The sequence below is a fragment of the Andrographis paniculata genome, unplaced genomic scaffold, assembly GCF_009805555.1.
Source record: "Andrographis paniculata isolate CXL003 unplaced genomic scaffold, ASM980555v1 Contig66END, whole genome shotgun sequence".
In the NCBI taxonomy this organism is placed as follows: Eukaryota; Viridiplantae; Streptophyta; class Magnoliopsida; order Lamiales; family Acanthaceae; genus Andrographis; species Andrographis paniculata.
The window spans coordinates 2,831,701-2,846,572 of NW_026137602.1; the positions used below are offsets into that span (position 1 = coordinate 2,831,701).

General features: G+C 24.5%; 1 protein-coding gene across 1 annotated transcript; it reads right to left on the bottom strand.

Moving 5' to 3' along the window:
- Positions 1–2,801: 2,801 nt before the first annotated feature.
- On the bottom strand, positions 2,802–8,251 carry LOC127262739 (transcription factor bHLH75-like). The gene is made up of 7 exons (XM_051291542.1): positions 7,798–8,251; positions 7,056–7,220; positions 4,018–4,083; positions 3,792–3,860; positions 3,596–3,682; positions 3,349–3,489; positions 2,802–3,093 (listed from the first exon to the last, which is right to left on the bottom strand). Exons 1-7 carry the CDS (start codon positions 8,101–8,103, stop codon positions 3,001–3,003), a joined length of 927 nt encoding a protein of 308 aa, XP_051147499.1. The 5' UTR covers positions 8,104–8,251; the 3' UTR covers positions 2,802–3,000.
- Between the last annotated feature and the right edge of the window lie 6,621 nt (positions 8,252–14,872).

A 14,872-nucleotide genomic window follows, 5' to 3' on the forward strand; every position in this document is an offset into this window, starting at 1 on the left:
AAAACATAACTAAAGAGTTCAGATAGCATATAATTTATATTAATATAATACAAATATAACACAAAAACAACAATTATATAACATATTCATATAGAGCACATGATATATTTTTATAAAACACATGACATTGTGATGATTTTTCTAAATAATATCGATTTAAAAATTTTAAAAAAATTGATTAAGAATACAAAAAACTCACATTATAAATATAGTACATGCTATTTTATTTTATAGGGCAAAGTACTACCTATACTTTTTGTAGCTACGAATACAAATAAGTAAATAATAATTTAATTAAAAATTATTGTCTTAGCCACTACAACCCCACAAGAGGGTTAATATAAATTTTGTTTGTGTTAAAGTAATTATAATTTACTTGTGATTCAAAAAATTTGTACAATTTTTTTTTTTCATAATTAAAAAATTGTATGAGATTATCTTATATTTTTAAAATATTGCATAAAATATTTTTTTAAGGATTTTTCTACAATACTTTTTGAAAATATGATCGAGTTTCATGCAATTTTTGAATGAATTTTGTACAATAAATTTTAAAATATGAGAAATTATGAAAAATAAATAAATAATAATAATAAAATTTTGATATAATATTTCTTCAAATAACAAAATTGCATGTGTTCCTTTTAAGATTATATTTTATTCTGCCATGTTATATATAAACTCAAATACTTGTATACATGTATTTGTTGGAAAACAATTTTTTTTTTTTTTTTTACTACTGTTTTTCAAGAATATTTTTCATTAATATTTGTTCAATATTTGAAGGATATTTAACATCAAAAGAACAATATTTGGTGACAAAATTAGTATGTTAGAATAGAAAAATTTCCAAATTCTTATCAATTAATTGTTAGTTAGAATATTAACTTAGCCGAATCTTTAAATAGATATTAGCTCTAAATGGTAGACAAAAGTGAAGAATCAATCTTAAAAGAGAAATCAACTTATTATAGTAATTTACATCGACTAAGAAAATAATTCAAAAACACTTTATTTAGAGAGATAATCATTTAGAGAGTTCTTGAGTGAAATAGTCGATCAAGTACACAAATCGGTATCCTTAGAGTAAGATTTAAGAGTTCAAACTTGGTCAACAAATCGGTATGTTATTTACATGTACACAAGAACACGCCATAAGAGTATTCTTTTGGGGTTTAATCAACTTTTTTTTTTAATGGCAAAATTACTTATGACTCATGGTGTAGTGTATTTATTTATTTTTTTAATAATAAAATTACTTATGATTCAATTACGGTTTAAAATATCTAATTTTCTTTTTATTATTATTTAAAAATTGAGTGAGACTCTCTTGTATTTTTAAAATATTGCACAACATTCATTTTCCTAGAACATTTCATGCAATAGTTTCAAAATTACAAGCACTACACACACACACACACAAAAAAAAAAAAAAAAAAAAAAAAAACCTATTTTTTAATCACGGAAATTAGCAGTGAATTATTCATAGAATGTGATTCCATGAGTAATCTTAGTTTTTAGGAGATTTTGTACAATATTATCTAAAACACGAGGAAACCTTATGCATTTTTTTTTTTTTTTTTTTATACTGAAAAATTCCATGATTAATTTCAATGTTTTGTAGTGAAGAGAGCCTCATTTAATTTTTAAGGGATTATGTGCAATATTTTCTAAAATACGAGGGAGTCTTATGAAATTTCTAAATCACGAGGGATTATGGTGCCGATTTTCTAAAATACGAAGGAGTCTTATGAAATTTCTAAATCACGAGGGATTATGGTGCCGATTTTCTAAACTACTGGTGAATTATAAGCAATTTTACTTTTTTTATTATTGATTTTTCATTAGTTTTGTTTTGGCGGGGGAGGGTGGGAAGGGGAAAGGATTTTTATAGACAATTGGACGATGGTATAACTAAAAAATTCAACAAAAATCCAAAATAACACTCTTTAATTACTTAGGGTGTTAATTACATTATTTTTTAATTTCATGCAATATGTGTGTATTTGAGAGAAATGTTGACATGTAAAGACAACATGGGAGAGAAGCAAAGTAGGACATAAAATATTAAAATTTCTCATTTAATTAATTAATTTAATAAATTATATTCAATATCACAATTCACCATCGAGAAAATAAAGAAGATTTTCATCTCCAAATTTTACTAAGACGTAGCTCCGTGATTTAACATATTATACTTCTCCTCAATGTATCAATTTATATTTTGCATATAAAATTTAAAATATTAGTTGTGAGAACAAATTTTATAAACGATTCATAAATTGTATTGTATTTATATTAAAGAGGAGGAATAGACGCGACATTTGACTCCCTTCAATGGATAAAATTAAATCTAATATAAAACTAAATAACTAAAATATCTCAAACATCCCTTCAAACTCAAGTGGTGTTTCATAACCAACTTGAGTATCTATGTACTCCCTCCGTTCCAATACAATAGTCTTGTTTATCATTTTTGTCCGTCCCAAAACAATAGTTCAATTTCTATAAATAATCATATTACTGTAAAATTACCCTTATTTTTTCATTATTATTACACAATTGTCACTATTTTTTACACTAATACACTCACAAGGGCAAAAATGTCTTTTATCTGTACTTTTTACCCGCTACCAATATAATATCAATATTTTTTAAATCTCGTGTCAAACACAACCCAGACTATAGTTTTCAGATGGAGTGAGTATTATTTTGATTTGATATCTTATTGGAGAGAATAATTAAATATATATATATATATATATTTAGAGAGGACAAAAATAACAGAAAAAAAAAATTACTAAAAGAACATAACCAGCATATAAACTATTATTATTGATATGGTTAGGAAACAAAATTAACTGAATGTGCAAAAAAATAATTATCACATAAATAATTAAATAACTAAATAAAAGTACTAATGGGAATAACTAATGAGTGTTTACCAAAATATTCTTTCTAATTGTTATTATTATAATAATAATAATAATAATAATAATATTAATGGAATGATAACAAGCTGTTGAGTCCACTCTGCAAATTAATAATCTTTTGTCTTTGATCATCCATTTCCCACAAGGGCTGTCTACTTCCCTGAAATATTTATATTATATAAAAAAAAAAAGTTAAACACTGGAAAATATAAAAAATTATATAAATCAAATAATACAATTCAGTATTATTAAGTAATATACATGAATATATTTATTTTTAATATAAATATACTAAATAAAAATTTTAATGTCAGGATTTTGTACACAGTAAAATATAAAAAATAAACTGAAAACACAGTATATATATATATATTTTTATATATGCAAATTAAAATATAAATTATTCTAAATATACCTGGGAAAGAATGGAATTGGCAGAATTTTCCAGCAGATACAAATTATTATTATTATTATTATTATTATTATTATTATTATTGTTGTTGTTGGCTGGTGGGAGCTGACTGCATTCTTGTATGGTTGGCAAATTAATTAAATCCTGCCATTAAAAAAATAATAAAAAATAATTTAATAATTTAATTTAATTTTTTCAATATAGATATATCAAGAAAATAATTAAATAAAATATTAATTTTTTGATGTACCTGATCAGGCCTGACCATGAATGACTCTAAGTCCATGCCAAAGTCATAGAACATAGGATTCAGTGAAGCAAGCTTCATTGATAGAAACTGAAAATATATATATATATATATAATAATAGATTAAATTAAGTTAAATTAAGTAAAAAAATAATTTAAATAAAAAAAATAAATAAATATTAATTAAATAAATAATGACCTCCACTTGATTTTGGAGGGACTGAACATAATTGATAATTTCATCCAACATGAGGGCCTTTCCAGTTACCTGTTTACACTCATCCCACATGAAATGTTGTCAGAATATTATAAAAAAATAAATACCTATTTAAATATATGTAGGTTAATAAAATTAATTTGAGGAAATTTAAAATTAGATATAGATGAAAAATTAAATTAAATTAAATTAAATTAAAATAAATGACCTTGTCACATCCAGGAACAAGTGCCTGCAGCAGCCTCATTCTCTCACTTATTCTCTCCCTCCTCACCTGAAAATTATGACAATTATTTTATAATTAATTTTAGTAATTTCATATAAAAAATATCCTTTTTTATTTATTTATTTTTTTTACCGTATACTCTCTTTGTCTCGTATCTATCTATCCATTTACTTTTTGCATCGAGTTTTAAAAATATTAGTATTACATTAAAATGTAATAGAAATAAAGGAAGTGTATTATATTAGTAAAAAGACTAAATTACCCTTATTAGTATTCTATAATATATATAAAAAAGAAAGAAGTAAATTTATAAGTGGTTGATGGCTTGGTGTTTTTAGATGAATTTATTTTTTATATTATGCATAAAAATTTGTGATGATAATATAAAAAATAATATTTTGTATTAAACTGTTGAAATTGAATAAATAAAATGTATGATTATGTTGTATATTGTATTAATATGTGCATAAAATTTATACTCTCTCTGTCCCGTTGGAAGGGTGACGTTTGTTTTTTGCTCGTAGATTTTTTAATATTAGTATTATATTGGATTGTAGTAAAAAAGACAAAAATACCCTTATTAGTATGGTGTAATATAAAAGTAATGACATTTGTTTAATATATTGTAAGTTGAAAGGGTATTTATTATGTTAAGTAGGTAGTACAATTACTAAATTAGGAAATGATAACCTTGTTTTGAGACGGACGAAAATGGAAAAAAGTAACCTTTAATGAGTCGAGGAGAGTATTTTTTTTTATAATATTTATAAAAAACTGTGCTAGGTAAAAATACAATGGAAACAAACCTTAAGATTAAGTATAAAATTACAAGATAAAACTAATAATCAAACATATATTTTGAAAACAGTAAAATTGTTGGCATTTAATGTAATATTTTATATAAAAAAAATAATTATTATTTAATACAATTTTTTTTTTAATATTATTAATTAATAGTATAAATTTTTTTAAAACTATATATACTGAACTTTGAATTTTGAAGTTAGGTAAGAAAATAAACAACTGTATGCTCTTTTTGTATGTTTCGATTTTTATTTTTATTTTTAAAATAAAATATTTGTTGATATTTGTTTTTTTTATAAAAATAAATACTACTGTATGACTTTATTATGAACGTTATTTTAGAAAAATAAAGTCTTTTTGTTTTTTCACTTTTTATATCTTTTAACTTTATTATTTCTACAATGAAATAATAATTCGATATGATACTATAAAAAAAATTAATATTTTTTATTTTTTATTTTTTTTTCTTTTTTGAGATATCGATTTTTCTTTTTTCAAAATTTGTTTATTAACACATGCATTTCATCTTTTATTCTTCTCGCACAATTTATAAAATTAGTACATAAATGAAAGATATATAAAAAAAATATTGTCTTTAAACATTACTAAGTCTTTATTTTATATATAAAAACATTTTTACTTTTATATTTTAATTTAATATAATACTCTCTTCGTCCACACACAAAGTAAACATTTATTTTTGACGCGGTGTTTAAGGTAGTTAAAAATAGTAAAATGACATTTTTGTCCTTATTTTTTTTATGTAAAAGTAATAATATGATGTAAAGTAAGAGTATTTGTGAAAAAAAAAGTGAGTAATTTAATGAAATGTTTACTTTGTAATTGGACGTCCCAAAATATAAATATATATATTTTCTAGCTGAACGGAGAGAGTAATATTATTGTATAAATATAGATTCAAGAATAAATCGTACTATAATGAGTCCATAATAAACAAATATGTATATATACATATACACTGTATTTGACACACAAAAATGATATACTCCTATTTCGAATAGACAAAATAAATAATATATATTATACTTTATCCGTAGTATAAATTTGTGTTTAAAAAATTAAATACATGTTTTAATAAAAGTAGATAATATTTGTTACAGTTTTATAATAAAAAATATAAAAAAAACTTTTTTTATTTTAAAAAAGAAACAATTTATTATTATTATTATTATTATTATAATAAGATCTTGTACTATAAATACTATCATAGTTATTTAACTATATTCTCGTAAATGACAAAGAGAACAAAATAAATTTGAATGACAGAATAATACATAAAATAAATATAAATTTGAATATAAAAAATATATACTATATATATATATTCCGTTCGTTCATGAAAATTAGTACATTATGGAACTAGTACATTATGGAACGACACAAAAGAATTAAAAAATATATATATTTTTATTAAAAAATGATAAAATAAAGAGTTAGTTTGGGGCATTTTTAGAAATTTGGTTTGAAATTAAAGTAAATGACGAGAAAATGTAATAAAATTAGTGATATTTATTGTAAATAATGTTGAATAAAGTGTAATAATTAAATATTTATTTATTGATTTTACTAAAATTAGTAATAAGGTAAATTCAGCTGATGGACAAAAAAAATGAATATAAATTTGACTTACAAAAAAGTGTACTCCCTCCGTTCTAATACAACAGTCTTGTTTATTATTTTTATCCGTCTCAAAACAATAGTTTTATTTTTATAAATATTCATATCACCTATTTTTTCATTTTTATTATACATTTTACACTACTTTTTACACTAATATACTCACAGAGACAAAAAAATTTTTATTCATACTTTTTTTCACTATCAATATAATATTAATATTCATTAAATATTGTGAGCAATCCAATTAAAATTATATTTATGAGAAGGGAGTATAATACTCCCTCTGTCCACACACAAAGTATACATTTACTTTTGACGCGGTGTTTAAGAAATAATAATATTTTAATTATAATGGGTAGTTAAAAGTAATGTAATGACATTTTTGTCTTTGCTTTTTGGTGTAAAAGTAATGATGTGATGTAAAGTAAAAGTATTTGTGGAAAAAATGAGATATTTAATAAAATGTTTACTTTGTAATTAGACGTCCCAAAATAGAAAAATATATACTTTTTAGCTGGACGGGAAGAAGTATATGTAGTAGAGGTATAGGTATATGTATAGTTATAGGTAGGTACCCTTTCAGCAAGGCTGTGGCTATCAGTAGCTTGGCCCCTCCTCGCCCTGACATGAATGTATTCTGTCCGATTCCGACCTTCTTCTAATTTCCTCTTCTTTCTATTTTTTTCTTCGTCTTCGTCTTCGTCTTCTTCTTTCTTTTTCTTTCTCTTAGTAGCCTTCTCCTGCAAATTAATTACAAAACCACAAACCCTAATTTTATTTTATTTCAATTAATTATTATTAACTCTATTCAATTCCTTTCAGCATTTAGTTGTATGTTTTTTAATCGAATTTTTTAAAATTTTATTATTTGAACTCTGTATTTTTTAAAATAAAACATAAAAAATTAAATATTATTTTAGTATTTTCTATTTTCTCCGTTTTAGATGAGTATATTACCGTAGATATGAGAATTTAGATATAGTATAATTAGTAATTAATTAAAAAAAATGTATAAGTAAAAATAATTATTATTTAATAAAAATAATTATAAATTAAGATTAAGATAATTAATTAAATAGTTTAATTAAAATTTAAAAAAATAAATTTTAAAATATAATTAAAGTGTGTAATCAATTTTTCAAAATAAAATGATAAACTATGTGGAACGGACGAAAAAAAAAAAAAACAACAAATTATATGGGACGAAAGTCCCAAACTCGAACTAATTTTTCTAATACTCAACCTAAAAGAAACACACACCTAATTAATTGATTATCTGAATATTATATATATATTTTTTTAATTTACAGTTTGGACCTTCGACTGTGCGGAATTTGCAGAAGACGACCCCTGCACCACCCTGCATTTTCTCTTCCTTCCGGCGGCGGCGGCGGCCTTCGGACCACCTCCTCCACCGCCGCCGCCGTACTTGTCCGTCACGACGGAAGAGGAATCCATTGCCGGCGCCGGCGCCGCCGCGGTGTTGAATTCAGGGTTAGGGTTTTCAGGCAGCGTCAGGTGGGGGAATAATTGGGAATAACCGCTGTTGTTAATGGCGGCGGCGGTGGTGGTGGTGGGCGCCGCCGGCGATGAGTGAAGTGGGAATGAGGTGAAGGCTGCCATGTTAGACAGAAAACGATGACAATGATGATCGAATTAAGTTTGAAGGAATCGTTGAAGACTGATCTGAATTCTGATACGACACTGTAAGAAGAAAGATATATATAAAGAAAGAATTTTCGAGAATTGGGGTTTGTGTCTGAGCTGGTGTGGAAGTGTATATATATATAGATACTAGTATAAAATACCCTCACGCCCCATGTCCGATTTTTTGTAAATATGAAAATATAAATAAGAATATAATTAGTAAATAATTAAAAAATATAAAAATAATTATTAATATAATTAATTATTCTAATTCAAATTATAAATTATAAATTTAAAAAAAATTAAAATAAAGTTTATATTTCAAGATACTAATAGACAATCAAATTATATAAAATAAATCGAAATGAAAAATAAAAATAAATTATATAAGACTGAAAGAAAAATCCCATTAGAGCCCAAAAATTTTAAGGCCGCTCAGAAGCCTTTTTCATGAATAGATATATATATATAGTATTAATATTACTTATATAGACTATAGTAGTTAAAAAAAATATATTAATATTAATAATTAAATATTCTTAAATCAATAAATAAAATATAAAAATATTTTTTCTAATTATTTATTAAAAAAAAAATTAAGTAAAGAGAAGTTTATATATTTCTTTTACCGGACTCCTTGAAACTCAAGAACGCCCTAGAGGGAAGAGTCGAATAAGGACACTAACTATAAATAAATAAACTCTCCATAGTTTATAAATAATTTGAATATATTATTTTTAGCAATTATTTTTAAAATTGTTGCTGTTTTTTAGTCTAATCACGCATCTCATATCTTATTTTTTTTAAAATAATTATATATTTTAATTATATTTTAAATTGATTAATTATTTTAATTTTTATATATAATTATTTATATTATACTATAATTAATTTTACGTTAATTACTCACTAGTTATACCATTTTTGAAATTTTATGTCTACAATATATACATAGTACAACATATATGGGATGGGGAGAATATTATTTAGTTTATATGATTACCGTATACGTAAGAATGTTTATGGATTTGATTTATGAATTTGGAATTTTAAATAGTAAAATTTTGAATCTAAACAAGTTTTTTATGCGAAATAAATAGATGTTGATGTAATATTTTGAATGTAAAACTAATTTTTAGTATAATAGAAAAAAAATAAAAAATACTATTAGTTATTTGATTTTGAACCATAAAAAACAATAAAAAAAAAAAAAATCACCAATCAAACACATCTTGAGTTTGTGTTTGAGTTTTACTTTGAAGTGATAACCACGTACACATGGCGCATGAAAATAAAGAGAAGCGCACTCGACTTTTAATGTACGATTATGTGTTGAAAATAAGCGTAGATGGTGGATCTATGATGAAAATTTCTCATTTTTATGGAACCAATTATCAATACGAAAAACATGAATGAGAGCATTCATCATCTAAATTGGAGAAGATGTTTGACAATCGGTTATAACTGGATAGGAACCCACTACAATGATCATTACTGGTGACACAAAATCATCAACATCATAGCCAACAAAAAGAGTTTTGAAACAGAATTCTCAATGGACTCAAGAAGAGATACATTTGACAAAAGCAAATTTGAAACATTGAATGCATTTCTCAGTGTTATTGCTGAAAAATAAATCAGGATTATCTCAACTTGTAAAGTTACAAAGAAATGATGAAATTATAAAGCAACTTTTGAAGATTATGATGAGGTATGTGCTGTCATATTACAACATATTGAAAGCATGCTTGATAGTTTTGACAATATATAAAAATAAAAATTCTCATTATTGTAATATTTTTATGGATATGATTAATCAAACTCATATGCTAAGACTTACTTTTGAGCAATCTAGTTAGTCAAGAAAATGTAAAAGGTGATTTGCAAAAAATTAGCTTAAAGAAGAAATGGAAAAATTAAATACGATGAGTCTTGAAGGTTTGATGAAAATTTTGCAAACTTATAAAATGAATCACTTAGAATATGATATTTCAACAAATTTTGCCCTTAAAACTAAAAGTAAATAAGATAGTGATGATGATGACGTTTCATATCTTCCTCAGAGAATTTTAAAATGTTTCAAGAAAAACAAGTAAAAAACAAAACTATTGAAAAAGAAATTATATAAAAGAAATTATGATGTTATCTCAACATCCTCCAAACCATCAAACAAAATTGGGAAGAAATATTCAAAATACATAAGTAAATCTTCAGAAAATAAGAAAAATGTTTGTCATGTCCCACAGAGGAGTGAAATGATAATATAGTAATGTAGCTAAATTCTATTCAATTAAACGTTGGAGGTTTAATAACAATTATAATTTCATGAAAAATCTCTCTTATTCTTTTATTACAATAGTTGATAATTTTTTGATATTCTTCTAAGCCCTTACCACTCGTCCTTGTGAATCGCCCTAACTCATGTGGCGTCCTCTAAATACATTTAGATGAAAATATAATTGTGAGCAAAGCTCAGTAGGTTAATATTTAAAAAAAAAAAACATATTTGTAACAACCCATAGAAAACATATAAAACACAATCAACTAATTTTAAATGCATCCACAATTGCATTGGTATATAATTCTAATTAAGAAGAGCCCAAAACAACATTTCGCCAGCTTACAACCTAAAACAACAATTTGTCAGCTTAAGACTCAAAAGAATTCAATTTATTTATTTCGGTTTTATATTTTATATCCGAAAATAGGAAACACTTTTAATGATATAAAACTACATTAATTCCATAGAACTTTATATGTATAGTCTTTGACTTTAAATGACATAGAGACTTGATAACACATTATTAAAACCTAATAAAGCTAAGCAAATTGAGTGTTGTGCGTGGTTTACCGAATCTAAAAAATGCATAAAAAATAATTTGTGGTGATTATGTAAAAGAAAAAGTATAAACAAACAATTCATATGATGTTAAATTTGCTACCATAAGATGCTTAGAATTTCTTCATATGAATTTTATGTGTTCTATTGAAATTGAAAGTTTATCTGACAAAAAAATATTTTTGTTTGTGTTAATGATTACTTATGTTATATTTGGGTTGATTTAATGCGAGAAAAAAGTGAAACATCCAAAGTATTTCAGAAACTATACCAAAAAATTATAAATAAAAATAATTTAAAAATAATTCGAATTTGAAGTGATCATAGTAAAAAGTTTGAGAATCAAAGTTCTGATGATTTTTGCAAAAATAATTGGCATACATCATGAGCATTCAACTTCTATGACACCTCAATAAAATGATATTATCGAAAGAAAAAATTGATCAATTTAAGAAATGATTAGATCAGTTATCTAAGTCAAGGAAGTCAATAAATACTTATGGACACGAGTTGTGAGTATTGCGTGTTATACGATTAATCGGGTCTACTAGCGATTCAAAACAAAAATGACTTACTATAATATATGAAGAACTAAAAAGCCTAACATATAATATTTTCATTTTTTATTTTTTTTGAACAAAGTGCTACGTTCTAAATGATAAATCACAGTTATACAAATTCGATTCAAGAACAAATGAATGAATTTTTTCTCCGATTATTTATCTAATAGTTGTGCATACAAAGTTTATAATCATCAAACCAATAAGGTAATAAAATCAATGGAAGTTAATTTTTATGATATTGATGATACCTTGATTGATGCAAATGATGACAATACAATAAGTGAGTTTGTTATACTTAAAAAGAAGAAAATGTTGATATCCAAAACAGACTATTGCGTAATTCTAATTATGCTCCTACTTCATCGGGACATTATCTGAAGACTAGATCAGATAATCATATTGATAAAAATCTAGAATCTGTTCAAAGTTCTACAAAAAAAAAAAAAAGTGTTTTTACGTTGCAAAGCATCACTCTCTAGATGTTATTAGAAATTTTGAAGATAAAATAATATTATAAAATAAAAAGATTAATTTCAAGGAATTATCAAATTTAAATTATTCAATGTCTAATGTTGATCTGAAATCAGCCCAAGAAGATTTAGAAAGTGAATTTTGGGTTGTAATACAATATAAGCTGATTAATGTTGGGTTGTGACGTGAGCTTACAAAATTATTTCAGATATTGTTTAAATTATCACACTGCTTCACTTTATTTTTTTTTTAGTTATTATTATGATTAATTGGTACTAACCTACTAATATTTTTAGTGAAAATTATTTGATTGCAAGAACAACCCAAGTCATCGATCCTAGGAGGAACAAATTTCTAACAATGGTATCAGAGCTTGGTTGGAATAAGACACGAGTTTGACGCATTTAGAAATCAGAATATTAATTTACCCTAGATTTGGTTAATGGAAAAGAAAAACAAGGAGTTGACGAGGTCTTGTTAGCTAGGAGTAAGTCACATAATTTAGAAAAAGTTGGCAATCAAAATAATAAGGGCAAGTGGAAAGGGAAGAATAGAAAGTGCTAAAATCGTCGGAATAAAAATTATTTTATAAATCAATGTCCACATCCTAAAGAAAACTTTAGAAACAAACAACGTGATGAAGCGGATGTGACTATAGAGGATGAGTTCGTAGGTAACGTACTTTGGTAAGATATAATGTTTCTATTATTGATCCAGTGTGGGAAATTGAATAGTTACCTAATGTTACCCTCGAGAAATTTATTTTCAATTTGTAACTCTATGCCGCATGCTTTTGTTGATACATATTATGCTTTTGTTGATACATATTATGTTAATCTAAAGTTTAATTATTTGGTTATATATTAAACTTTGAAATAAATTGATGTACTACAACTTGGTGTTCCTTATTGTGATTGTATATATATTTGCTGTGTTTTTTATATGCTTTGTATGCAATAAATGGTAAGTTGCACTATAAAGACAATGATGTTAGCATGTTCTTCACTCCTATTATGCCCTCCAAAGCAACTGTGATGATCGACTAAAAATAAGGGGAAGATCGTTGGATTTTATTTCTTTCCACCTCAACTAAGGACCCGATCCAAATCCAAACCCAACCTGATGAGGTATGATTTATAATCCTTAATTTCACAAACTGCTTCTTCTTCGCGATAAAGCTCTAGGCTGTTCTCTTTATGAGTCTTTTAGATTTGTTCCGGCTTCCTCGTTCTCCTCTGATAAGGTAAGTTTGTTCTTGATTTCCGGGGGTTTATCAGTTATTTTTCTTGGGAGTGGGTAAGAGCCGAGAGGGAGAGATTAATCGCTTGGTGTTGATCCTTTGAATTTTTCCTTACTTAGTATTCGCCAGAGTTTCTGCCGAATCTCCTTTTCTTCTTTGACTTTGTACGCTTCTTTGTTCTTTGCGGGATTAATGGTTCTTTGGTGTCAAAACCCTCGATTCTCCCCTTTGTAGTGTTGCCTCGTTGGAAGGTTTGGAGTTGACGCGAAGTTGGTTATGATATGAGCCTATCGAATTATTCCATATATTGTTTAAATTATAGTACTGCTTTTCTTTATTGTTTTTTAGTTATTATTTTTATTAATTGGTACTAACCTACTATTATTCTTAGTGAAAATAACCTGAATCATCGATCCTTGGGGAAACAAATTCTTAACAAAAAATAATAACAATGTACATAAAATGCCTAGAAAGTATTAATATTTTTATATTTTTATCGATCCTTATATTTTTATCTATTCCATAAAATGCCTAGAAAGTATTAATATTTTTATATTTTATGTACATAACAATGTACATAAAATGCCTACATAAAATAATAACAATGTACCAAAAAAGTAAAAAGTTTTATTTTTATCTATTTTTTTTAAAATGAACATACAATTGGATGATGAAGAGAGTAATTTTTTTAGTTTTTGTTGTTAATTATTAAGAACTATAGAAGTATTATTAAAATATTTGTGTTTTGTAATTTTTAAAAATATTTTATAAGCAAAATAATATTTCATCCGTAATGTTAAAATAAATTCATTTAGTTTGAAAGACGAATATTAATAGTGTGTATTTTTTTACTTTTTATAATAAAAAAGTAGAAAAAGTTGCTAAAAAATAATGTCTATTTCTTTGATGAGGAACAAATAAAGAATTGGGTATATGTTTTTTTTTTTAGGGCAGAAATATATATTTATTGTAAATTATATGTATTAAAAAAATAATAATTTAGAAAAAGCAAGTCATCCAAAAATCTCGGAATTTGTTACTTGATTTTTATTTTTTATTTTTGGTTTTGATTATTTGTTAAAACAGTGTATTGAATATATTTCATTTTTATAATCTTAAAAAAATTACATAAAAAACTAAAAATATCATAAATAAATAAAAACTCTACCTGTATATTAATTTTACAGCATCACATGATTAATTATTAACAAATGAAAATTATTGTTAAATTACACGTCAAAACTCCTCAAACCTAAACCAAACCCAAATACAAAAGAAATATAAATGTGTATTAAATTTAATTGATAAAATTTATATTGTATGATTTTATTATGAATTTATATTATACCAAACATATATATATTTAAATTTTTATTTATTTGTATTATAAAAAAATTTATTTTCTACAAAATGACATATATATATTGTATATACTCCCTCCGTCCCATATAATATGGGTGTATTACGGTAAATACGGGAATTTAGGTAAAATATAATTAATAAGTAATTAAGAAGCGCATTAGTAAAAATAATTATAGATTAAGATTAAAATAAGTAAATTAATAAAAATTAAAATTAAGAAAATTATAAAATTTAAAATTTAAAATGCGATTAAAGTGCATAATTATATTT

Bases quoted from the DNA above. Each gene is read 5' to 3' on its own strand.
- LOC127262739 (XM_051291542.1), bottom strand. From the start codon at position 8,103: ATGGCAGCCTTCACCTCATTCCCACTTCACTCATCGCCGGCGGCGCCC. The intron at 3,861-4,017 runs GTCATTTATTTT...GAGTGTAAACAG, and splicing joins TTGTTCCTGGATGTGACAAG to GTAACTGGAAAGGCCCTCAT. The intron at 3,490-3,595 runs GTACATCAAAAA...TTTTAATGGCAG, and splicing joins TCATGGTCAGGCCTGATCAG to GATTTAATTAATTTGCCAAC.